The sequence below is a fragment of the Sus scrofa genome, chromosome 11 (genome assembly GCF_054392235.1).
Source record: "Sus scrofa isolate SSC_HxYL_T2T_F1_AM1 chromosome 11, Sscrofa_HxYL_maternal_Yorkshire_Landrace_v2.0, whole genome shotgun sequence".
In the NCBI taxonomy this organism is placed as follows: domain Eukaryota; kingdom Metazoa; phylum Chordata; class Mammalia; order Artiodactyla; family Suidae; genus Sus; species Sus scrofa.
Genome location: NC_139393.1, coordinates 19,816,953 through 19,844,359, shown reverse-complemented (window position 1 = coordinate 19,844,359; position 27,407 = coordinate 19,816,953). Strand labels below are relative to the sequence as shown.

At 35.2% G+C, this 27,407-nt stretch overlaps 1 protein-coding gene across 11 annotated transcripts in view; it reads left to right on the top strand.

Annotated features, from left to right (window-relative positions):
- Positions 1 to 27,407, top strand: part of RB1 (RB transcriptional corepressor 1) — a 132,086-nt gene that overhangs the window by 37,524 nt on the left and 67,155 nt on the right. For 10 of the 11 annotated variants that reach the window (XR_014818784.1, XM_084981023.1, XM_084981020.1 and 7 more), the window contains 8 exon segments: positions 5,639 to 5,677; positions 6,903 to 6,970; positions 10,876 to 10,986; positions 13,860 to 14,002; positions 16,467 to 16,544; positions 19,751 to 19,860; positions 20,829 to 20,906; positions 24,306 to 24,393. Coding sequence is in view for 10 of the 11 variants with exons in the window: in XM_084981023.1 (XP_084837149.1) it covers positions 5,639 to 5,677; positions 6,903 to 6,970; positions 10,876 to 10,986; positions 13,860 to 14,002; positions 16,467 to 16,544; positions 19,751 to 19,860; positions 20,829 to 20,906; positions 24,306 to 24,393 (715 nt within the window). In the remaining variant the exon portion in view is untranslated. 11 annotated transcript variants of the gene reach the window in all.

Here is a 27,407-nt window from a genome sequence, read left to right as displayed (position 1 = left end):
AGAGGAAGCTTATTGGGAGTGGAAGGTGTATGTGACCTCAACTGCCGGGCTGTGACTTGTATTCTCAGTGGTGATTTAGAAGAAGTAGTGTTTTATGAAATATACTCCAAGAAACTTTAGGCTATCGGCTGTTTTATTGTAAATAAATTAAGAAACTATAACAAGCACTAACAAAGTGACTATTAGTATCTTCTATGTGTTAGCTGCTGGGGATGTAAAATCATATAATACTATGATCATCAGGAAGCTTATAGTAAATTATATTTTTAAGTAAAAAATAAGTGCAATAATCATTTAATGCTCTATTGTAGAGGATTAGTTATAAGTGGTATAAATTATAAAGTGGGCAAAATACTGTGTATGTTTAAGGGTGAGTAGAGTAATTATGGGGTGAAAAAACTGTTGAAGAAGACAATATCTGAGTAGGGTTTAAAGGATGGAAAGAAACTCACCAAGAAAATATGTAGGAACTGGGACTGAGCATCATAGGCAGAGACTAGCACGTGTATGAAGCCAAAGTAGTACCATAGTGTACTTTGATATTGCTAATGGCTAAAAGGTAGGAGGGGGTTAGATTGATAGCGAGCTTGGATTTGGCCCTGCAGGTCATGGAGAGTCACTGATTAACATTAGCGTAGTCAGGGGTCTTAGCCTAGTCAGATCTGGCCTTTTTAAAAGATCGCTCAGGCCTTTGCAAAATGGATTTGGAATTTTTACTGACTAGTTATATGAGGTAATTTAGTGTTTATTGGCCTAGGAGTGTATCAGTATTTTTTCTATCTTGTATGTACCTTCTTCTGAAGAGCAATTGGGAAGATTAATTGTGGTACCAAAGCCTGTTTCTTTTGGGGTAGACTGTATATATGTATCTGGCAATATCCTATAGTGATTATGATAACTTTAAAAGCTAAACAGATCTGGCTAGGGTGGTTATATTTATTTTGCATTGACTGTGTGAGTTAGGGAAAGATACTTAACGTCTTTTTTTTTTTTCTTTTTGGTCTTTTTAGAGCCGCACCCATGGCATATGGAGGTTCCCAGACCAGGGGTTGAATCAGAGCTATAGCTGCTGGCCTACACCACAGCCACAGCAACACAGGATCATAGCCGAGTCTGCAGATCTGACTTAACATCTTTAAATGTCAATTTCAATCTGTAAAATACAGCTAATAATGCTCTCCTTGAAGGGTAATTGTAAGAATTAAGTAAGATAATTTCCTGGTTAGTTTACCTCCTGGCACATACTAGGTGTTCAATAAGCAGTAACTTTTAAATCTATTATTAGCAGAGTTCCCATCATGGCTCAGCAGAAACTAATCTGACCAGCATCCATGAGGACACAGGTTCAATCCCTGGCCTTGCCCAGGGGGTTAAGGTTCTGACGTTGTCGTGAGCTATGGTGTAGGTTGCAGATGTGGCTTGGATCCTGCACTGCTGTGTCTGTGGTGTAGGCCAGTAGCTACAGCTCTGATTTGACCCCTAGCCTGGGAACCTCCATATGCTACAAGTGCAGCCAAAAAAAAAAAAAAAAAAAAGATGAAAAAAATTAAAGCTGTTTATTAGCTACATTAGTGTTGTCACATAGAAATAATGCAAGCCATATGTTTTAAATATTCTAGTAGTTGCATGACATAAAGTAAGAAGAAACAAGTGAAATTAATTTTAACATTTTATTTAACCCATATATTTCCAAATAGCTCATTTCACCATGTATCATTCACGCACAAATTTGTGTACAAATGTTCATGACAACAGTATTTATAATAGCCTAAAAAGACCCCAAATGTCCATTAACTGATGAATAGCTAAACAAAATGTCCATTAACTGATGAATGGCTAAACAAAATGTGATCTGTTTATATTGTAGAATATTGTTTAGCTATAAAAGGGAATACAATACTGTTATGTGCTGCAACATAGAAGAACCTGGAAGCATTAAGCTCAGTGAAAGATGCCAGATACAAAAGCCCACATCTTTCATTACATGATATGCCAATACATAAGACAGAGAGTAAGTTAGTGATTGGAAGCAAGAGGAATGGGGAACAACTGCTGATAGATGTGGGGTTTCTCTGGAGGGCAATGGAAATATTCTGGAATTAGATAGCGGTGATGGTTATGTAACAAAGTGAATATACTAAAAACTACTGAATTTATATACTTTAAAATGATGAATTTTGTCACCTGAATTGTATTTCAACAGGAAAACATGAAACCAGAATAGAAGTTATTAAGGAGATTTTTTTTTTTCCTCAAATACTAGGTATTTTTTGAGTATTTTGGTGTGTTTACATTCATAACACAACTTCGTTTGGACTAGCCAAACACATTTCTGGTGTTCAGTAGCCACTGGTGCTTGTGGTTACCATACTAGAAAGCACAGATTTATATTGAATGTAATTATTTTTACTATATAACATTCTATTCTGTTACATTAAATTACAAAATGATATAAAGCAATGCATCTGACATTAAACATATTTTTTAAAACACATTCTTTATAATTATAAAAATTCCCTCTTGGAGTTCCTGTTTGTGGCTCGTTGGGTTAAGAACCCAACGTGAGTGTCCGTGAGGATGTGAGATCAATCTCTGGCCTTGCTGAGTGGGTTAAGGATCTGGTGTTGCTATGGCTGTGGCATAGCCCGGCAGCTGCAGCAGCCATGATTTGACCCCTAGCCTGGGAACTTCCATATGCCACAAGTGTGGCCCTAAAAAGAAAAAAAAAAAAAAATCCCTCTTGATTACTGTCTACTTTTTATTATAAGATAGTAGTTTTCTCTATATAAATTTTTGATCTACGTATCTTTTTGTAGACTTCTTTCACTTAGCTTGTTTTCATGGTTCATCCATGTTGTAGCATGTTTCAGTACTTCATTACTATTTATTATGGAATAATATTCCATTGTATGGCTATACCACATTTTATTCATCCATTCATCTATATTTATAGACCTTTGAGTTATATATGCTTTAAAGTAGTTGGGAGTATAAATGACAGCAAGTGTATATTTATTGAGTTTGTTATATTAACTTTCTTATATACCATTTCTTCTTTATTTCCATGGATTTGATTTACCACCTAGTATCATTTGTTTATTCCAATACAGCTTTGATCCTACCCACCTCTTTGTGCTGCTGTTGTCAAATGTATTACATTTTTATATGTTATAGGCCCAGGAATACTAATAATATATATTGTGTTATGTAGTTGCTTTTTATATCAATTAAGAGAAGAAAGGAAAAGAAATATGTAATTGTCCTTTAATAATAATATAATTACCTCTGGTGAATTTTTCATTCTATTTTAGTACTTTTCAATTCAGATTTCCATTTTGTTCTTTTAAAATAATTTCTTTCTTTTTACTGATATCCTCTGTTGGTTAAGGCATTGTCAGCATACCTTTTTTCCTTTTTTAAGCATCATTTCCTTTAGTTCTTTGAACATGCAGTAGCTGTTTTGAAGTCTTTATTAAGACTGACACCTTGGTGTCTTAAATGCAATTTCTGTTGTCTGCTCTTTCCCTATTTAGAGGTCACACTTTCCTGGTTCTTTGCATATTTCATTTTTTTTTTAACTGGACATTTTGGATCACATTTTAGTAACTCAGCTGATTCTTTTCTCTCTGCGGGCTTGCTGTTGTTGTTTTCTTGTTTATTTGCTTAGTAGCTTAGCTGTACTATTTCAGTGAAGTCTGTTTCTGCCACATGTATAGCCTCTGATACTGCTCCTTACTATAGCCCTGAGCATGTGTGCAGTCACTCTGGGCTCACTGTGTTTTCGCTGGGCTTTCTTTGATTATCTTTGCCCCTGTTGTTAAGCCAGCTGCCTCTGTTGATATCACACCTAGTCGTCGCCTCCCATTAATTGCTGACCACTTTATTATTTTTGACAATGTTCTGGATCACAGATTGCTTCATAGTCTAATCCAATTAAGTTTGACTCCCTTTTTAGGAGTAGTCTTTGAGGCTAGCTTTGAGACTTATCCTAACACCAGGAAACCTTTTTAGCTGTTTCTTTTCCTGGTTCTCTCCTAGATGGTCTAGGCTTTAGCTTTTTGCTCTCATAGATCTGTTAGCTCCCTCTTACTTGCCTCTACCACAGTTGCCTTGCTTTCACCAGTGCTCTTGTCCTTGAATATCCTCACACTTCATTTTAAATGAAGTTGATTTCCTTGGGGTGAACGGAGGCTCTCTTGTTTTTAAGGCCTGCATCTCCCTTAGGCACCACTTCTGTGCTGCTGCTTTGGAGGAGGTCAGGAAGGGGACAGTGGTCTCCTGGAATGATATCTCTGCTTTAAGTGCAGAGCACTGAGAAGAGGCAATAGCCCCTGGTCTTCCCAGATTGCCTTTCTTGGCAGGAACCTATGTCCTATAAACCAGCTGGCAAGAGAAGTCAGGTTTTTTTTTTGTTTTGTTTTTTGTTTGTTTGTTTTGTTTTGGGGAGGTGTGTGCCCTCTGCATGCTGAAGTCCCTGTGCCAGTGATCAAACCCCCACCACAGCTATGGGCAGTGACAACGTCAGATCCTTAACCTGCTGTGCCCCAGGGAACTCTGAGAAGTCAGTAGTTTTTTTATTTAAAATTTTTTTTCTTTTTTGGCTGCCCCATGGCATATATGGAGTCCCTATATGACAGATCTGAGCCACAGTTATAACCTATACTGTAGCTGTAGCAGTGCCGGATCCTTTAACCCACTGTGCCAGGCTGGGGATTGAACCTATGTCCCCGTGCTCCAGAGATGCCGCCAATCCTGTTGCGCCACAGTGGGAATTCCAAGAAGTCAGTATTTTTGATCTGCTTTATGCCTAATAGTAAAACTTTCCCCTGTAAGTGGAGGACGGGAGCCCCAGGCCTCCCAGCTCCTCTTGTCTGGGGGTAGACCTTCTGCAACACAGACCTGAGGGTGATGAGAGATGCGGGTTGCCTGCTCTTCCCAGAAAGAGAAGGCTGGGAGCTGGGAAGAGAGGAGCTCCGTGTCTCTACTGCACCTACCAGGGTTAGAGCTTCATTATGCTGGGCTTGCTGGAGAGGAGGAGGAATGAGGTTTGCTTTGAATTCCATAGACTGTCATTGTTCTCACCAAGATTTAGTAGGTTTTCAAAAAAAAAAAATTTAGTAGGTTTTCTCAAAGAAACATTTCCTTTTTGCATATGCTTTCAGGAAAATTTTCAGAGACTTAAAAAAATTTTGTAAACCATTTTTACCAATTATAGTTATCATACTAGGGAGTAGGTCTGCAGAGATCCTTCTACCATTACAGAAGTCATTGTCCTAAATAAGTAGGTTTTATTGTACTTTTCAGTTGTGTTATTTCAATGAGACTATTAGTTAAATAGGCTTTTATGATCTGTTCTGAGATTCTAACCAGATCAAGATTCAATTACAGAATGCATTCAGGGTTACAAATGCACATATGGAATCCAATCCTTTTGTAATTTGAAATTATAGTATTGTAGAAAATGTCATAAGTTGGAAAATCTACTTTTAACTTTGTTTTATAATGGTCTACTTTAAAACATGTATCCTTCTTAAAATAAGAATAAAACATGATAAAATTGATTTGTAAATTATGAAAAAAATTAAAAAATAACTTTTTAAAAAGCCGCAATGTTAATACAATTATTTCTTCATTTCAGGACATGTGAACTTATATATTTGTCACAACCCAGCAGTTCGTGAGTACTTCAAAACATGTTATTTTTCACTTTTTGGGTTTTTTAGACATTTTTTGAAATGCTCCCAAACATGTTAATAATTTCAGGGTTAGTTTAATTGATTATTCCATGCTGCTCCACAAATTAAACTGATAGATTTAAGCCCTTTACAGATTATTTATCTTTTCACAAAGAAAGTGGTATGAAATCCATGCTTTTTACTACAAGGGAAAACTAATAAGGTTAAAGTTGATTCAGTGCAACTCTGGAAGAAATGCTAATTCATTGACAAAAATCTTTATTGAGCGTGTATTATAGGCGTTTTTTAAACTAAGACTCAGAACATAATTTTTGTGTAAGAATAAATATGTCTATATTAAAATTCCCAAGTAGTCTTTTTAAATCTGTGATGCATATTTCAAGAGTATATCATTATACGAGTTTTTCTTTGGAAATGGAATGAGTAGTATATGAGATTTTTTTTTTTTTTTTGCCCCACTGACGAATAATACTGAAGATGATTGATACAAAGGGAAATTATATATTTATTAGTTAAACCTAATTAATTCCACTTGTTAACTGCAATAGGTGACTGACTTAAAATTTATGAAGGCATAGTGTTAAAGAGGTAACTAGAGTCACCCAAATCTCTATTTTCTTGCTTATATAAAATTTATTTTAATGAGAAAACAGAGCAGAAGAGTATTAATTGGAAAGCAGGTGTGTCATATTACACCACCTCCTGTGCATATTTTTATATTAGAATTGAAGCTATTTAATATTTTCTGTAAAAAATTATATTACTCTGTGGGAAAATAAAAATATCTTGATAGAAACATAACTGAATTGAGGCAAATTGAATTCATGTCTAAATTGTGCATTTAAAATGGACTGCAGGAGTTCCCTGGAAACGAATCTGACTAGGAACCATGAGGTTGCGGATTTGATCCCTGGCCTCGCTCAGTGGATTAAGGATCTGGCGTTGCTGTGGCTGTGGTGTAGGTCAAAGACATGGCTTAGATCCTGCATTGTTGTGGCTGTGGTGTAGGCCAACGGCTATAGCTCCGATTGGACCCCTAGCCTGGGACCCTCCACATGCCTCGGTGTGGTCCTAAAAAGACAAAAAAAAAAAAACCTGTATTCTCTTATGCAGTCAATTTTAGTCTGTAATTGTGAAAAAGGAAAAAAAAGGTGTAGTTGGAAAATTGTCAGTGTGAAATTTTTTTTCTTTCTATTTGTTTACTAGAATATCTACTGAAATAAATTCTATGTTGGTGCTAAAAGTTTCTTGGATCACATTTTTACTAGCTAAAGGTAAAGTAATTATGTTTTGTTACATGATAATGTTTCGGATGTGATAATTGATAATTATTTTGAGTAAACTCAAAATTTTAATTCAGTTTAATGTTGCTCCTCCTTCCCCCTAATTCTTTGTGTGGGTTTTTAAGTGTTAGCAAGTTCTCGTAATTCTGGTACTGGAGGCAACCTTGAAAGTGTCATTTTGTTTCTGCTTCTAATATTTTTCATTCTTTCTTCCTTCTTTTCCTTTTTTAAAGAATAATGTTACTGTTCTCATAAATATGATATATATTCATGATAAAGAATTCAAATAATACAGCAAAATGCAAGGAAAAATGTAGAAAAATTACCCCAAACTCACCTAGAAATAATCATCATTAAAATTATGTGATTGTATGCACAAAAATATATCTGGAATGACATTCTGATGAAAAAAAAAGGTGGGTGGATGAGTGCATTCACAAATAGAAAATTTTCTAAAAACAGGATCATATCATTGTGCTATGTTTAAGATATAAAAATTAATTCTATTCAAATTTTACAGAGAAAATAAGAGGAATGGAAGGAATTGCTTAAATTTATATAAATGTTTTGTCACTTAAGCAGTGTTATTTCCTAAAATATTTCTCTAAAATGATGAAAAAACATTATGAAATATTAAAAGGTTAGAATCTTTAACTTTGTGTTTTGAGTTAAAGCAATATATATTAATCTACTCTAAAGAAAGAATTCTCATCTTCCTGTCACCTCCCTATTCTCTACTTTTAGATTTGCTCATTTTTTTCTTATTGCATTATCAAAGACAATAATATTTTATTCTGTTCTGTAATTATAATTTGTTTAATCTCACTTCTGTGTTTAAATGGATTCTAAGCTTATTGTCACTTGTATCATAGCTTCTCCATTTCTGAGTTCTTTATTTTGGTTTATCCTTAGCTGGCTAGATTTTCCCATGAAGGAGTTTTTCAAAAAAGGATTTCTGACACCATGTTTTCTATGTTTGGTATGTTTATAAATTGTGTCCTTAGTTTTTATAATTGAAGAACAACTTGATTGTGTACCTATTATTGTTGGGTTTTTTCCCCCTCAGGACACTCTTATCTGGAATTGATCATTGTTGTTGAGAAATGTGAGCCCAGCTCAATTTTCCCTCCTCATTTTCTTCCCTGGATACGTGAAGAATTTCTTTTTTAAAAAATTTGAGATTCATTACATCAACCAGGATATCTCTTTTTTTTTTTTTTTTTTTGTCTTTTTGCTATTTCTTGGGCCACTCTCACGGCATATGGAGGTTCCCAGGCTAGGGGTCTAATCGGAGCTGTAGCCACCGGCCTACGCCAGAGCCACAGCAACGCGGGATCCGAGCCCCGAGCTGCGTCAGCACTCGGCAACGCCGGATCATTAACCCACTGAGCAAGCGCAGGGACCGAACCCACAACCTCATGATTCCTAGTCGGATTCGTTAACCACTGTGCCACGACGGGAACTCCCAGGATATCTCTTGATTTTTATTTTTCTGTATTAGTTTTTCTTGGAGCACTGTTTTCCTTTTTAAACTGAAGGTTTTGCTGTTCATTTCAGAGAAATTTTATTTAGCATACTGCACTTTAAAATTTAGCATGTTTATTCTGTTATGTTTTGAGAACATTAACTGTCTTATGTGGGATTGATTTTGTCTTCCACATTCACTGTCTTCTCTCATATTAGTCTAACCTTTGGTCTTTTTCTTAGGTATTGACTGTTTTTGTTTCAAGCGTTTCTGCTATTTTGAGCTTCAAGATGGGATTCTCAATCTGATTTTTTCCCCTGCTCATGTTGTGACTCTATCTTTTAATTCTCTTTTTTATTTTCTGTAGGTTTGCATAATCACTGTGCTTCCCACCCACACCCCTGCCCCACTGCTAGAACTTTACATGGGCAACCCCAACCTGATGAGGTTCTGTTTTCTCAGATGTAGTGTGACTAAATCTCCCTTTGCTCACTTTACACTTTAACTGTGATTTATATTGCCCAAGAGCTGTAATATGAGAGCTGACTTTTTTTATTATTATACTTTTAGTCAGAGGATGAGGGAAAAAGTAGAGACCTTGTCTGAAACGACATGCATTTTTATTGTTCTAAGATTTTTGTTAGAATGAACTGTAAAACAGGTACTTTATATCCTGTTTCCATAACAGGATTTTGTTAGGATTCAGAATGTTCCCTAATTCAGCGTATTATACTGAAGTCTTTACATTAGTCAGAAAGTTGCTATAGTTGTTTACTTCCTTCATTTTGCCTTTCTCTCATCAGTAATTTTCTAATCTAAGTAAGAAGAGGAGAAAGATGAGGATACTCTTGAGTCATTATCTCTCAGATTTGGTATTGCTACTAGCATTTCACCAGTACTTTTTTTTTTTTTTTTTCAGTTTGAGATAGTGATTTTATGTCTTCCTGATATGTACCCAGAAGTAGAGTTGCTAGGTTATATAGCAATTCTACTTCTAAATTTTTAAGGAACATCCATACTGTTTTTCCAATTTACATTCCCACCAACAGTATACAAACGTTCCTTTTCTCCACATCCTTGCCAACACTTGTTATCTCATGTTTTGTAAATAACAGCCATTCTGACAGATGTGAGATGATATCTCATTGTGGTTTTGATTTACATTTCCCTGATTGGTGACATCGAGAACTTTTTCATGTACTCATTGTCCATTTGAATATCTTCTTTGGAAAAATGTCTGTTCAGCTCCTTTTCCCCATTTTTAATTGAAAAAAAAATTTTTTTTTTGGTGTTTTGCTATTGAACTGTATGTGGTCCTTATATACTTTGGATATTAACCTTTCATCAGATACATGATTTGCAGATATTTTCTCCCATTCTATAGGTTGCCTTTTCATTTGGTTGATTCTCCCCCCTCCTTTTTTTTTTTTTTTGACTGTTCAGAAACTTTTAAATTTGATGTAATTCCATTTGTTTATTTACAAATACAGTTTTTTCCTTTCATTTTATTAGGTATTGGAAGAGAGATTCTTTGACTTCACTCGATTTTTAGCTAGAGGTCTTGATATCATTCTTTACCTTTATGGTATTTCTTAGCAACTTCTAAGTATATTACAGAGGTATTTTTGCAGCATACATTTGGATATAGAAAACCCATTGATATAAGGTTACCTTTTTCTCATAGAGTTTCTACACCTTCAGTACTGGGATTATTAGTAGTTTAGCAGTCAGATACCAGTAATATAGAAAATGAATCAAATTAAACTTCTCCTTTAAAAATATTGCACAACATAGAGCCATAAGTGAATCTGTCATTGCTGTGTAGTATGTATATTTTGTGTAGCTACACCATTTTTTTCCTTAGGTACTTATTATATGCACTTATTTCCTCACAGCTCTTGTAGTTGTATATTATACAAACTTTTAGGATTTTGTGCTAAATAATTATTTTATAGATGACTTTACAATTATATACTAATTTTGATATTTTAAAAATGAATTTGGTTATTAAAATGTTTTCGAGGGAGGTTAAAACTGAAAGTATACAGAGTTTCATAAATAAATAGAATTGAGGATTAGCATATATCATTCTTCAGAATCGTTTTCAAAGGTAATGAATTTTATAACTCTTATCGAAACTAGAAGCAAGTTCAAAGAAGGAAAAATCAAAATAAATTTAGACATAGGGACTGAATTATGAAAATAATAGCTAAATGTAAAATTCTCATGGTAGACTTATACTTCATTTATAATTTCGTAATGTTCTGAAATTTGATATTTCAAATCTGACTGAATTTTTGCAAAAAAAATCTTTAACATGCTTCTAGTGATTGTTGAATAAATGAGTATATGGATACACCCATACCCACAATTTCTCCCAATTTAAAGACCTCAATCTCCATCTTCAAATGTGAACCTTTTTTGTTTTCAGGGGAAGTATTACAAATGGAAGATGATCTGGTGATCTCATTTCAGTTAATGCTATGTGTTCTTGACTATTTTATCAAACTCTCACCTCCTGCATTGCTCAAAGAACCATATAGTAAGTATTTTACAAGTAATTTATACCCCTCCCACTTCATCATTCAACAGTTGTTTATTGATTTCTACTAGATCCAAAACTTGGTTCTAGAGCCAAGGTAATACTTTAAAAAAAAGTCAGATATGAGAGTTGCCATCGTAGCTCAGTGGTTAACGAAGCTGACTAGTATCCATGAGGACACAGGCTCTATCTCTGGCCTCACTCAGTGGGTTAAGGAGACGGTGTTAACTGTGAACTGTGGTATGGGTCACAGACATAGCTTGGACCCTGTGACTGTGGCTGGCAGCTGTAGCTGCAGTCGGACCCCTGGCCTGGGAACCTCCATTTGCTGCAGTGGCCCTAAAAAGCAAAAAAAAAAAAAAAAAAAAAAAAGTCAGATATGGACTTTGCCTTTAAGTAGTATAAGATATAGAAGGGCAAATAAGTAAGCGAGTAATTAGAATTTGTGTTTGAAAGTAGTCTGTGCCAAAATCTGGCAAATCCTGTGGGAGTTTAGAAGATGAGGTTTTCTGACTGGGGAAGACCAAGAAAAACCATATAAAAGTGGTGGCAAATAAATTGTGTTGAAGGAGTAGTTCGGTTTGATTGTTGTGGTAAGTTAGGGAAGGGCATTCCAGGTAAAGGGAAAATCAAAAGGCAAGGCACCAGAGTTCCTGCTGTGGCTCAGCAGGTTAAGAACCTGACTAGTATCCTTGAGGATGCAGGTTCAATCCCTGACCCCTCTCAGTGGGTTAAGGATCCAATGTTGTCACAAGCTGCAGCAAAAGCCACAAATGTGGCTTTGATCTGACGTTGCTGTGGCTGTGGCATAGGTTGGCAGCAGAAGCCCAGATTTGACCCCTAGCCTGGGAACGTCCGTTTGACACAGGTACGGCCCTTAAAAAAAAAAAAAAAAAAAAAAAGGCAGGGCACAGATATGAATGAAACTCCCCGGGAAGATAGCCCATTCTACAGAAACAGATTAAATTCTTATTATTGCATGCTATAATGATTATGTAACTGGGTTTTTTGTTTTTTTTTTTTGCATATGAGACATAATTGATCCACTTCAGTGGATGACACGATGGCAAGTATAAATAATAACTGTTGCTGAAATAATTAGATAGTATTAAGCAAAGATAAGTCATATTTCTCTTAGAATGGAATTGCTTCCTTTGGTGGCATGGGGAGTAGGATTTAAAATCACTTATTACACTATAGAAAAGTGTAAAAGCAGCCTTAACCGATTCCTTACTCCTAAAATGATGGAGCTATTAGTAATACTATAATTCAGGACAGATCAAGACATGGAAGTCTCAAAGTGTAGTTGAAATGGCCGAAAAATTGAAGCCTAATTAATCTTCATGAGCCTTCATGGAATGTGAAGTCTGGAGCAGAATTTTGAAAATGTGTTGAATATGGTTTGACAGAAAATGCAGGTCGTTGATCGGAAATCACATGCAAAACAGAGAAAAAATAGAAAATGTTATATTTAAAAATATTCTGAATTTAAAAAAATTTATATACTTTTTCCTCACTTTAAAAAAATGTCATGACTTTAATGTGGCATGTAAGTTTGAGGTTGTCAGGCTTTGTTCTTTTGGATGATTTGAACATTCGTTTAATTCTCTAAATGCCATTAAAAGAGAAACCAGGATGAGATGTTGAATTGACAGGCTGTGGTAAACTTTCGGTTTGGTTTTTATTATGGAGAATTTTTGTTAACAAAAAAAGAAAGTAGCAGAGTAACTCTCCATGTGTTTATCACTTGTCCTCCATGTGTAACTTATTGTCAACCCATAGTCCTATCCACTTGCCCAGTTCTACCATCTATTTTATTTTGAAGGATTCTGAAGGCATACCATTTCACCCTTATAAATTTCAGTATGTATCTCCTGAAAGATAGTCTTTTTAGAAAGCATAATGACAGTACCATTGTCACACCTAAAAATCAATTAATAGTGATTCCTCACTTCCACTGGATATCTAGTAAGTGTCCATATTTTGCATTGTCTTATAAAAGTAATTTTAAATTTAAGTAAGTTTTACAGGTTGACTAAATAAGAACGAGTCTTTGGAATTGGTTTATGTACTTTTAAAACTTAAAAAGTTCTTCTTCTATCTTTCTCCCTTTTTTCCCTTATAATTTATTTATTAAAAAATCAGGTGGTTCTGTTGATTTTTCTGTGGTTTAATTTTTACTGACTGCATCCTATGGTATAGTTTAACATGTTCCTCTATCCTCTCAATTTCTTGTAAATTGTTAGTTGGGCCTAGAGGCGGTTAATACTTTTTATACATAGTCACCTGAAATCCTTTTAGTAGCTAAATCCACATTCAGTTTGAATTGGAAGTGCTCAAAATAATTCAGGTGATTTAAAAAAAATCCCAATTTAGCATTACATTATTATATTTATATGCTTATTTTTAAAAGCATCATAATTTATAGGTATTTGCTAAAACTTTAAAAATTTATTTTTATCCTGAATCTAGAAACTTGAATGCATAAATACTTTTTTATTATTGTTAAGACTCTTTTAAGATAGAAAACGTTTTTCCCCTTGTGGATTAAGTAGGATACACTTTGATTTAGTATATAAGTTGGCTATTTCCCTTGCCTTTTTAATATTTGTTTATGGGGCTTTAAGTTTCTTTTTGGGCTAGTTGGGGGCAGAAGAGAATAGGAATGGCAAAAACTATTACCAGTATATAATTTACAATAGATATTCAATAAATAGATGAAAACATTAGCTTTTTAATGAAACCTAATAAAATTTAAAAGTAGCAGAATGTTACCAAAATTATTTCTGACCTTCCAAGTTATAATTAGAATACTTCATTATTTTATACAGTGGAATGTGCAATTGTTCTTATCTAATTTACCATTTTTACAGAAACAGCTGTAATACCTATTAATGGTTCACCTCGAACACCAAGGCGAGGTCAGAACAGGAGTGCACGGATAGCAAAACAACTAGAAAATGATACAAGAATTATTGAAGTTCTCTGTAAAGAACATGAATGTAATATAGATGAGGTAATTTAACTTCATGATTTCTTTAAAATAGTTAAAGTAGATTTAGATGTAAGTTTTCCTAATAGTGTATAATTCTTTATGATGAGCTTGCTTTTTGTAATTAGTGCCAACTCTTTTGCAGTAGTGATATACTTAGAAAAAGTTTAATTTTCATATTCAGTTACTTTGATTTTAAAGAGAGTAGCACCCTCACTCTGGAATCACTGAAATGTACATCATTAAGACAGTACTTTTCAAATGTATTTGTTCTTTGATTCCTCTGTGGTTATGGATACCCCTAATGTTTTAAAGTATCCTGCTTAAAAAAAAAAACCCTAGTGTTTTGGTTTAGTGATAAGTGATACCAACAATGAATTTCTGTTCAGCCTTCTACAGTTGCTCTCTTTCTGAATATCACACCAGATGTTAATGACTGGTAGAGAATACATGAACACCCAAGAATTGCTTATCTTGTTAATAAAATCTGGAATGTAAGAATTGGAAGGCATCTTACAAGTAATATACTCAGCCTCCTTTTAGTACTGAGTAAACAAGCTTTAGAGACTGATAGCTGATTACTACTAACAGAGTCTGTACTTCAGAACATCTGCCTCTTTCACTGTACCATGCTCTTTCTCTCTCATATATTGTTATTTTGTCTGTAATTCTCTACCACCAGATAGCTGTATGAAATGTTGCGTCTTTGAAATTTCACTGTCAACTCTAGGAAGGAATGCGGTATGATCTCAAAATCTAGTTTAAGAAGTGTTGGAATGATATTATATTATTCAAGATATCTGGTTTCAGCATCGTGGCTTTTGTTAATTTCAACAAATAAGTCATACAGATGCATCAACTTTATACATATTTTTTTTTTACTTTTTTTTAGACTCAAGTGATCTTTACTACTAAGCTGATAAATGTAGTTGAAATATTTTTTTTACCTCAATCTGTTGCTTAATCCCTCAAGATAATGAAGAGGAATAAATGCAGTTTTCTAATTCCTGGTTGTTAATTATCTGGTTTTCAGAACTGCTTAAAAAATTGCATCTAAGTAATCAGGAATAAATCATGTTTTTCCTTTTTATTTTAAATAATTCTTTCATAATTTAGAATGTAATAATGATTTTTAAAGTGTAGGTGATTAGCAGCTTTGGTGTTGAGTCACATTAATTACTTGACACGATTATTTACAGAGCCATTTATGTTTATATAACTATTGATTATATTTATGGTTATATATTCATTGGTTGGTCACACTAATTGGTTAAATAGAACTACCTACCTTATAATTATTCCACTCGAGTGAGAATTAATTAAAAAACAGTACTAATAAGTATTACAGAAGCTTAATTCTTAAAACTTACTTGTGGAGTTCCCGTCGTGGCGCAGTGGTTAACGAATCCGACTAGGAACCATGAGGTTGCGGGTTTGGTCCCTGCCCTTGCTCAGTGGGTTAAAGATCCGGCGTTGCCGTGAGCTGTGGTGTAGGTTGCAGACGCGGCTCTGATCCTGCGTTGCTGTGGCTCTGGTGTAGGCTGGTGGCCACAGCTCTGATTCGACCCCTAGCCTGGGAACCTCCATATGCCGAGGGAGCGGCCCAAGAAATAGCAAAAAGACAAAAAAAACAAAAACAAAAACAAAAACAAAAACAAAAAACTTACTTGTGAAGTAGATAGGAACTTAGGAAGATATTAGATTATTTCTACCTTAATTGAATGTAGATCCCAAAGTTGGAAAAGAAGGTTAAATGAAGAAAAGTAAGTTGTTTCAAATTCCGTAACACATGGCCAGTGAGGAATAGCTGGGGCTACAACTCCAGATTTTCCAAATACTGTCTTTAGTATCCATGTTGAATATAGGATTTTTGTATGAAACGGCATCATTCCACAAAACATTTTCATTTGGTTTTGAATGGAATTGTTGGATATTCATATATGAAATCATTTTCTTATGAAAGTAGGTTATTTTCCTAAGGTCATGCTAAAATAATTGACTTGCTGTTCCATAAGCCAATATATGTGTGAAGTGGCACAAAAATATGCTTTGGGCAGAATTCTGAGGCCTTGTTGAGAATGAAGAGTCTTGGCTCTGATGCTAGACAGATTGGGTTTCAGTTCCAGCTCTGTCACTTCCTAGCTGTGTAACTTTGGTTACTTTGCTTAATTTTTTTGAGCCTCCCATCTTTTCACCATTCGTTAAATGTGGCATTTTGAAGTTGATTTCAATGCATTTTCTTTTTAGAAATCCCATTTCATGAACAGTTTCCCCTTGCACTTCCATCTTAGGACCTGAAATCTGTCTCACATAAATTAAAATGTGAATAATTGAATTAATTATAAATAAGCTCATACTTGGTTGAGTGTAATTTATTGATCTCAATGTCAACGTCATTCTAATGTTTTTTTTTAATTTTAATGTTTTTTTAATGTTTTTTAAAAATTTTTTTTCAATTTTAATGGTTATGTAACTTTATCTTTTTCAGGTGAAAAATGTTTATTTCAAAAATTTTATACCTTTTATGAATTCTCTTGGAATTGTAGCCTCTAATGGACTTCCAGAGGTAATCTGAAAGAAATCATAATAAAAAGTTTCAGGACTTTTGGGAGGGAGGAATAATTGTCTAAATTTCTTAAGATCACTATTGTATATTAAATATTTTTTACTCAAGGAAAGAATCTAAGTAGAATTGTGGTGAATCAACTGTATATAATAGTAACAAAAAATCCTTTTGAGTACATGCTCAAATGTAGTAATAAGCAGCATTTTAAAATTTATGCTAGAAATTGATTTGTATTGAAATTTCCAAAAATCAAATTGTAGGTAGGCACTTGCATTTCTCAATGCTATTAAATATTTAAATATAACTAAATACTCACAATCAAGTTTGGTTCTAATTTGCTTTGCTGCCCTACCTTAAGCATAGGAGGCATGTCAGCATTGTTGGTATTATTGTGGTTGGAATATCTCTTCTGAGCATTTAAAAAAACTAATTGGAATTAAATTTGGTTGAAATGACTGTGATTGTATTATAGAAATGTTTTACCTTAGTGGTGCGCCATCCGTTTATTTCTTTTCCCATTTTGCCTCAAATGTCTTGTTCTTCAGTGAGAACAGAATTTTTTTGTGATAAAGTGACGTATGTGGAGAAAAGGATGCTTAGATAAATGATGAAGAACAAGTACTCAGTAAAGAAGCAATGTTTTAGAAACATCTAATATCAGTCACCAAGACCAGAAGACCTGAAGTCAGATAGCTAGCATCCCGATTCTATCACCTGAGCTGGTAGCTATTCCTTGAATTAACCAGCTTATTCACTTGACAGTTATTAAATGTGTGCTTAGTATGTGCCAGGAATTGTGCAGAGATTGAACTCAGCCTCTGTCACTGAGGTTCTAGTGGGAGAAAGACATGAAAGTAGCACATTAGAGGAATCTATAAGAGTCTGATAGATGTGTGCACAGAGTGGTGCTATCTCAGAGGGGGCTACCTAATCCAATGTGGGGCAGGTAGGTTTTTGCAGAAAATTGTTTGGAGGTGATGTGGCTTCTGAGCTGAATGAGGTTTATGAGAAGTGGCATTTCCAAGGGTTGGAGATTATAGATTGAAAGGCACGGTGATATGTGATAGTATGGTCTGTTCCATGAACCTCAACTAGTCGTTAAGATTGGGATACAGAGCAGCAGAGTGGTAAGATATGCTATGAAAGAGGCAGGAAGGGGACAGATATTGTATTACTGAGTCCTGTTACCAAGTTATGTACCAAAAATAAGCTGTTTACACCTAAGAGTCTTGGGCACTGAGAAATTTTTTTTCCCTTAGAAGGGATCACAGGATTAGTACTAGAAACTTTAAGGGAGCTCCTGTTGTAGCTCAGCAGTAATGAACCAGAGTAGTATACATGAGGATGTGGGTTTGATCCCTGGCCTGGCTCAGTGGGTTAAGGTTCTGGCGTTGCACTGAGCTGTGCTATAGGTCACAGATGCAACTTGGATCCCAAGTTGCTGTGGTTTTGACTGTGATGTAGGCCAGCAGCTGCAGCTCCAATTAGACCCCTAGCCTGGAAGCTTCCATATGCCGTGGGTGGGACCCTAAAAAGAAAAGAAAAGAAAAAAAAGAAAATTTAAGAGAAACTTTACATTTCCCCTGGTATTTTGCATATAGCACTAATAGCTGTCAATTAATAAATGATTGATAGGAGTTCCTGCTGTGACATAGTGGATTAAGAATCCCACTGAGGTGGCTTGGGTTGCTGCAGAGGCACGGGTTTGATCCCTGGCCCAGAGCAATGTGTTAAAAGAGTCACGGTTGCCGAAAAATGCTGTATACATCACAGATATGGCTTGTATTCAGTCCCTCGCCTGGAAACTTCCATATGCTGTGAGTGTGGGCCATAAAAGAAAAAAAAAAAAAGATAGATTATTCGTGTCTCACTGAGATAGGGCAGGAATAATAATTAAACCTAATCAAATAGGAATGGTTGTTCTGTCTAAACAATTTATGCAAACAAAAAGTTTTCATTTAACTGGATTTCATCCCACCACTCCTTTTACTTATTTTTATATTAAAAGTTTTATTGAGTTCCCGTCGTGGCTCAGTGGTTAACGAATCCGACTAGGTACCGTGAGGTTGCGGTTCGATCCCTGGCCTTGCTCATTGGGTTAGGGATCTGGCATTGCTGTGAGCTGTGGTGTAGGTCGCAGATGCAGCTTGGAACCCACATTGCTGTGGCTCTGGCATAGGCCGGTGGCTACAGCTCCGATTAGACTCTTAGCCTGGGAACCTCCCTATGCCACAGGAGTGGCCCAAGAAATGGAAAAAGACAAAAAAGTATAGAAGTATAGTAGATTTCCAATTTTGTATTAATTTCTGCTGTACAGCAAAGTGATTCAGTTACACATATACACGTACCCATTCTTTTCAGGTTCTTTTCCTGTATAGGTCATCATAGAATAATGAGTAGAGTTCCCTGCGCTATACAGCGGGTCCTCGTTGACCATCCGTTCCAAGTACAATAATGTGCATCTGCCAATCCCAAACCCCCAGTCCATGCTTCCCCCCATCTCCTAGCGCTCCTTTTAGAATGCAATTTTAGCTCTCTCTGGCTGGAAACCCTTTGGCTTTAAAAGGTCATAGAAAAAGGCATGCTAAGTAGTCATCTATTGGGCATTGGTTTTTATATTGTTAGAAAATTATGAATCAGAACTGATAAAAGAATTATAGATACTAGTAATTGAAAAACTATCTAAAATTGGAAGCTAAATTAAGTATGTTAATTGGCTAATTAATTAAGCATGTACTCTTGCCCAAGACACTTAACTGAGGGCAGTTGGAGTGAACCAAAGGATTTAGAAAAGATAGGCAGAATATATATAGTGGAGAAGATTTGTTACAGTGTTTGAAAAATTATTTTATATTGATAAGTGTGGTAGATTAAAAGTGAGGGGTGTGTGGGATGGAGGATCTTGACAACTAAATAGGTTATAACGATACCTATTTTTATCTTAAAATTCCAGTATTGTTCTATTCTTGTCTAGAAAAAAATTTTAATGTATTGGGGTACATGCATAAAATAGGCTTAAAGTGAGAGTTGAAACAAATTAGCTATTTTCTTTACTTCACTTCTAGATATGCTTTATTTGTATTGCATGTGAAGTCTGTATGATATAAAAATAAGAGTGTATTGCACAAAAATTATTTAATCTGTACTTTCGTGTAATGAGATTAATGACATGAAGAGGATAGTCATCAATATTTTCTTCTTTTGAGGTGGAAAGTCTTTCTAAACAATATGAAGAAATTTACCTTAAAAACAAAGATCTAGATGCCAGGTTATTTTTGAATCATGATAAAACTCTTCAGGCTGATCCTACAGACAGGTATTATACATGGTATAGTTTTATTTTTTGATATGATGCTTCATTTTTTCAAAAGTTAGTGTAAAAGTGTATTCTCTTGAATTGTCACATAAAACCCTAAAGTAGGAATGGTTGAGAGTTACTACAAGCATACCTGTGAGATATTGTGGCTTCCATTCCTGACTGCTGTAATAAAGCGAATATTGCAATAAAGTCACAAATTTTTTGGTTTCTCAGAGCATGTAAAAGTTATGTTTATATTATACTGTAGTCTATTAAGTGTTCAATAGCATTGCATCTAAAAAACAAGATATGTATACATTAATTTAAAAATACTTTATTGCTACAAAATGCTAATAACCATCGTCTGACAATACAGAGTTTGCAAACTTTCAGTATATAAAAAGCATACTACCTGGGAAGCACAATAAAGTGAAGTGCAATAAAATGAGACATGCCTGTACAGATTTTTTAATCATGCAGTTACTTTTATGTCTTTAGCATGAAATCTTAATATTAACTAAAAATATATATGTGTTTGCATATATATATACATATATGTATAAAATTTGGAAGTTAAACACAAGTTAAATGTTTCTGATTTTATTTACATCAAAGTGAAGTTTTTGGAAGGCACAATGATTAAAAAACTTGAGCTTTTGGTATTTTTTAATACTAAACAACTTGGATAATAATATAAAAATCTAACATTCAAGAGAAAAAAACATCTAGCTTTCACTTTCAAAAATACTCTTAATGATTGGAATACCTGATTGTCATAAACCCAGTGGGAAGAAACTCAACCTCAAAATGATGAAAGAAAATTTTTATTTAAGCAACTTTTGTATCTTTTATTTCCCATAATTTTATTACTTGCTTAACTGTTTTATATGCTGTTATAAGACAACAGAGGCATTATACTGCTTTTTTGACTCATAAGGCACAAATTGTAAATTTTTCATCTGATGACTTTGCTTATCATTATTTAGTTTGGAAATGCAGAGAACACCACGAAAAAGTAACCCTGATGAAGAGGTGAATGTGATTCTGCCACAGACTCCAGTTAGGTATGAATTTTCTTACTTTTGACTTGCATTATAATTATTTATTCAGTGCTTTATAGTGCTTCAGGTTTATTCATTTGTTTCATTATATATTTACACATACATGCAAAAAATATATATCGAGGGCTCTTTGCGATATATGTTACTAGTTGCTGAGCATACAAATTATTAGACATAGTTCTGTCTGTCCTTAAGGAGTAAAGCCTAGAGTGAGAATGTGTTCCTTCTTAGTATATGAGAAAGGAAGTATCGCCATTTGCTCTGTATGTAACCTTGAAGGATTAAAACCATTTTTTATGCCCTTTCCTCCCTTACTTCCCATGTCTAGACTGTTATCAAGTCTTGTTGACTCTACCTCCAGAGTATTTCTTGAGTCCATCTACTGTTCTTCATTCCTCCTCTTACAACCCTTGTCCAAGATTATCTTTCTCTTGGATTTTTTGGTAGTGGCCTATTAACTGATCTTACTGTTTCTACTTTATGACTGTTCCTCTCTCCTCACCACCAAATATATTCTCCAGAGAGTCCCCAGGATAATATTCTAGAAATAGAATGTGCACTGTGCTGCTAAGTCTTGGGCTTGCTTCCTATTGCAGTTGAAATCAATGCAAATTCCTTAATAGTGTCTACAAGACCTTGTATGATCTAGCTTCTGTTGCCTTTCCAGCCTCATCTTGTTTTCCTGCTCATTATGTTCTAGCCATTTTCCTAAACTCTGCAAGCTCTTCTTTTGTACTCAAGGACTTTCACACTTGCTTTTTCCTCTTCTGAAACTGTGCCTTCTTTTCTATGAATTACTAACTGCTACTCTTCCTTTAGGTTCACAAATATTACTTTTTTGAAGATTTATTTCTCTCAAGTATTTTCCTTTATTATTCTTTCTCACAGCATCCTATTCTATTCCTTCACAATGTGTATCACAGTATAAATTCATTTGTGTATTTGCTTATTTTTGTCAATACCCACAATAGCCTTGAAGTCTGTACCATGTGGACCATGACTTTTTGGTTCACCATTTAATAATTAGGACCTAAGATAATACTTGGTACATAGTAGGCAGTCAGTAATATTTTCAAATTAGAACATAGCCATATAAAGATACATTTTTTTTTTTTTGTCTTTTGTCTTTTTGTCTGTTGTTGTTGTTGTTGCTGTTGTTGCTATTTCTTGGGCCGCTCCCGAAGCATATGGAGGTTCCCAGGCTAGGGGTTGAATCGGAGCTGTAGCCACCAGCCTACGCCAGAGCCACAGCAACGCGGGATCCGAGCCGCGTCTGCAACCTACACCACAGCTCACGGCAACGCCGGATCGTTAACCCACTGAGCAAGGGCAGGGACCGAACCTGCAACCTCATGGTTCCCAGTCGGATTCGTTAACCACTGCGCCACGACAGGAACTCCCATTTTTTTAAAATATAGTTAGTGGGATGGCACAGAAGAGAAGTGATGTTTGAATTGAATTTCGAAACGTAAGTTTGTGTTGCAGTAGATTGTGACAGGTGCAAAGACATGGAAGTATGAGAAAACACAGTGTGTCTGGGGAATTATAAGCAGCTCTGTAATAATGGACTAAACAGGAAGATGAAATGGCAGAAGAGGAGGGTGGGTATCAGATCATGAAGGGCCTTCTAGTCCATACTCAGAAGTTTGGGTTTGAGCTTGTGTAGGATATATCCTGTTGTCGTACATGGGCATTAAGGGGTAGGATAAAATCAGACTTGATTTTTGAAAGTTTACATGTTGTAGTTTGTGAAGACATGGACGTGGTGAGAAATAGATCTGTCAACTGTCACAGTGGTTCCTAACCAGGAGTGCGAAGTAGGGTAACCCAAGGAGGTTTTTTTCCCGAAGTGTGTCTGCCTAGACGCTGCTTCTTTAGTGACTCAAAATCTCTGTCATCATGTCCTATTGCAGTAATTCACCTGAGAGATGCTGAAGATGCAAACCAAGAGGTAGACAGTGGGAATGAAAGAGCAAGAATGGGTTTGATAAATAGTGGATGAATTCATATTTAGAATATTGATCTTAAGTCATTTGTTAGATATGAAGAAGATAATGTTATAAGTAGTAGGATATAAGGATCTAATAGATTTGGAATCATCATGGGCAGTTAAAGCCAGAAAAAGCAGATGAGGTTGCCTGAAATGGTGGTGTATAATAGCAAGAATGAAGAATGCATTTAAAGAGTAAAATGCGTTTGAGTAAGGAGAATGAGAGAGTGACTGGGGAGGCCAGAGAAAAGAAGGAGAAGAAAGGAAGGAGAAAGTTTCAGAACAGAGCAAATGTTTGTCAAATGCCTCAAGAAAATCGAGTATCATAACAAATAAAAAAGATCTTTGGGTTTTAGCAGTTGGTCACTTGTAGCTTTAGTCATTGTGGCTTAAGTAGATTAGTGGATGTATGTACATGTCATAGAAGCAATATATCTAAAAATTGAGCAAGTGTAGATATCAGTTTAGAGAGACCTGACTGAGAACATTAAACATATTTTATTTAATAATATCTTTAGGACCTTTTCAGCCGTAAACATTCTGCGGAATAGATTTACTGCTTTTCCAAAATTGGAACATTAATATTTACCGTATACCACACACAAAATATATGATCAAAGAGATCTTAAGAGACTGACCTACTTTTATGTTTTAGCAATGATGACTTCTAAAATTATGTATGCCAGAGTTTCCGTCATGGCTCAGTGGTTAGCGAATCCGACCAGGAACCATGAGGTTGCAAGTTCGATCCCTGGCCTCGCTTAATAGGTTAGGGATCCGGCGTTGCCATGGCTGTGGTGTAGGTCGAAGACATGGCTCAAAGCTGGTGTTGCTCTGGCGTAGGCTGGCAGCTACAGCTCCGATTGGACCTCTAGCCTGGGAACCTTCATATGCTGCAGGTGCAGATCTAGGAAAAGACAAAAAACAAAACAAAAAAAAATTATGTATGCCTTCTTTTTTGAAGATCTTGGTAAAAGACTGTGACTTGGCTCTTTACTTGAATTACTATACATCTTACTGCCTTTATTTGAAAAATTTTAATATGTAATTGTACTAATGTTTTCTTAAAAGAGTAACATTTTATGCCAGTTTACATGTTTTCTCCTTAAAATAATATTGGTACTTTGACCACTTGTTTTATTGATACATCATTTTATTAGTAAATAAGCATTATCAGTTCTTTAATTATTAACTTAGTGATTACGGACATATCCTTTCTTAAAGTTTAAGTGAAATGTAATTGCTTATAAACAACAGTACACTGAGGGTTTTGTAAAGTTTGATTTCATAGAACTTCTTCAAGATAAACAAGAGACAGTGGGATTGAAGATATGTATAATTGATAAAATAGATACATAGCATTTTTTTCTTTTTTTCATTCATTGCTAACACTTTTTCCTATTTTTTTCTAGGACTGTTATGAATACTATCCAACAATTAATGATGATCTTAAATTCAGCAAGTGATCAACCATCAGAAAATCTGATTTCCTATTTTAATGTAAGCCATATGTGAAACATTATTTATTGTGATATGTTGGCAGAGAAATCTGAAATCAGAAGTTAACATACTGAGTGTTTTTTTAAAACACCCATTTCCCAATCAATATGTAGTTACTATCTTATTTCTTGCTTTTTTAGCCCTCTAAAATAGATATTTTTAGTATTATTTTATTTAGATAGTGTAATTTTTTGATTTTTCTCATATTTACTCTTTGCCTTGCTCACCATTCTTTCTTGCAGCTTAGCCTCACTTCCAAAATTATTTTCTTCTTTCTTCGTATGTATCTTTCAGTAATTCCTTTAGTGAGCGTTAGTTTGGGATGAACTTAGAAGGTTTTTTGTTTTTTGTTTTTGTCTTTATCAGTTTTTTGTTTGTTTGTTTGTTTGTCTTTCTGTCTCTTTAGGGCCATACCTGTGGCGTATGGAGGTTCCCAGGGGTCTAGTTGGAGCTATAGCCTCTGGCCTACGCTAGAGCCACAGCAATGCGGGATCCAAGCCATGTCTGCAACCTATACCAGCTCAGGGCAACGCCGGATCCTTAACCCACTAAATGAGGCGAGGGTTTGAACCTGCGTCCTCGTGGATGCCAGTCAGGTTCATTAACCGCTGAGCCACGACGGGAACGCCTGTCTTAAAATATCTTTACTTTTACTTTTTGTAATATAGTCTACCTAGATCTTCAATTCTAGATTGGCCTGTACATTCACTTAATAATTTGAAGATATTACTTTACTATTTGCTGGCTCTCACTGTTGCTATTAAAAAATGTTCTCTCAATCCAACTATTGTTCCTTTGTAGTTAATCTGTCTTTTCTCTCTAGCTGCTAAGATCTTTCCTTTGAATATGACATTAGACAGGATTTAGCATTTGCTGTATCTTTGTAGTCTTTTTTATTTAGCCCATTTTCTTTCTTTCTTTCTTTTTTTTTTTTTGTCTTTTATAGGGCCACTTCTGCAGCATATGGAGGTTCCTAGGCTAGTGGTCTAATCAGAGCTATAGCCTCCGGCCGACGCCAGAGAGCCACAGCAACGCGGGATCTGAGCCATGTCTGCAACCTACACCACAGCTCATGGCAACGCCAGATCCTTAACCCACTGAGCAAGGCCAGGGATCGGACCCGCAACCTCCTGGTTCCTAGTCAGATTCGTTAACCACTGCGCCACGACAGGAACTCCATCACTCTCTTCTTAAATACTGTTTTCAATAGTGTCTCCAGCTTTTGGAGTATGTAGGAGCTCTTTTTTATCTTTAACTACTTCAGCTGGGCAGGAAATTCTGCTTCAAAGACATTTTCTGGAGCTCAATATAATGCTTAACATTAAAGAAAGTATAATAGCTTGACTGCAAAGTTTTATGTACACTACAAATTGCTTGTCTCAGAGTAGGCATATCTTGAAGATCAGTAAGTTTGTCTTTGATTTTTGCATCTCTATTAAAGTTTCTTTATTTTTAAAATTAATACCATCTATCCATCTGTGTGTAAGTAAAATTTTAGAAGCTATAGACATTTTTTTTTCTTCCGGTTTCATTGAGATATAATTGACAGGCAGTTCTGTATAAGTTTAATGTGTAAAGCATAATGATTTGACCTACATACATCATAAAACGATTACCACAGTAAACTTAGTGAACATCCATCATTTCATGTGGATACAAAATAAAAGAAATAGAAAAAAAGTCTTCCTTGTAATAAGAACTCTTAGGATTTATTCTCTCAACAACTTTCATTTATAACACACATCTGTGTTTATTAATCATGTTGTACATTACATCCCTAGTACTTATAACTGGAAGTTTGTACCTTTTGATCACCTTCATGCATTTTCCCCATCCCCACTCCCCTGCTTCTAGTAACTACACATGTAATCTCTTTTTCTATGAGTTTGTTTTTAAGTATAGTTGACCCATAACACTGTGTTGATTTGCAGATACCGAACCATCCCTGGGATAAATCCCACTCAATCATGGTGTATGATCCTTTTAGTATATTCTTTTTTTTTTTTTTTTTCTTTTTGTGGCTGTACTGTGGCATATATAAATTCCTGGGCTAGAGGTGGAATTGGAGCTGCAGCTGCAGGCTTACTCCACAGCCACGGCCACATCCACATCCACAGCAACATCCAATCCAAGCTGCATCTGCAACCTCTACCGCAGCTTGTGGCAATGCCAGATCCTTAACCTACTGAGTGAGGCCAGAGATTGAACCCGCATCATCATGGATACTACATTGCATTCTTAACCCTCTGAGCCACAACAGAATTCCTTTTTAATGTACTCTTGAATTTGGTTTGCTGGTATTTTGTTAAGGAGTTTTGCAGCTGTGTTAAGCAGGGATATTGTCCTACGATTTACTCTTCTGATGGTGTCCTTGTTTTGTTATAAGGATAATGCTGGCCTCATAAAATAAGTTTGGGAGCATTCCTTCATCTTCTGTTTTTTGTAATAGTTTGAGAAGGATTAGTAGTAATTCTTCTTGGAATGTTTGATGGAAGTCACTTGTTAAGCCATCCGGTCCTGGGCTTCTATTTATTGGGAGGTTTTTATTACCTATTCATTCTTCTTACTAGTCATCAGTCTGTTCACATTTTCTCTTCTTTATGGGATTCAGCTTTGGAAAGTTTTATATTTCTAGGAATTTATCCAATTTTTTCTAAGTTGTCCAATTTGTTGGCATTTAATTGTTCATAGTAGTCTCTTAGGATCATTTGTATTTCTGTGGTATCACTTGTAATATCTATGATGCTGTTTTTGGTGGATAATGAAAAGCCTAACAATTCTGTTCTTCCCTATCTTGGCAGCAGAAAATTTAGAGAGAGAGGTTTTCAGTTGTGCTCTATTATCCTGCTAGCATCCCAGAATAGCATCCTTTATGTTCCTCATATTTTCAGTGGTCGTATCTACCTAGTTTACTGTTTCTGTAGTATGAACAATTGAAAGCAGTAAGTCATATATTATAGAAGAGAAAAGATTAATTCTCTGATTAAATACTATCCTCAATATTGATTTCTGTT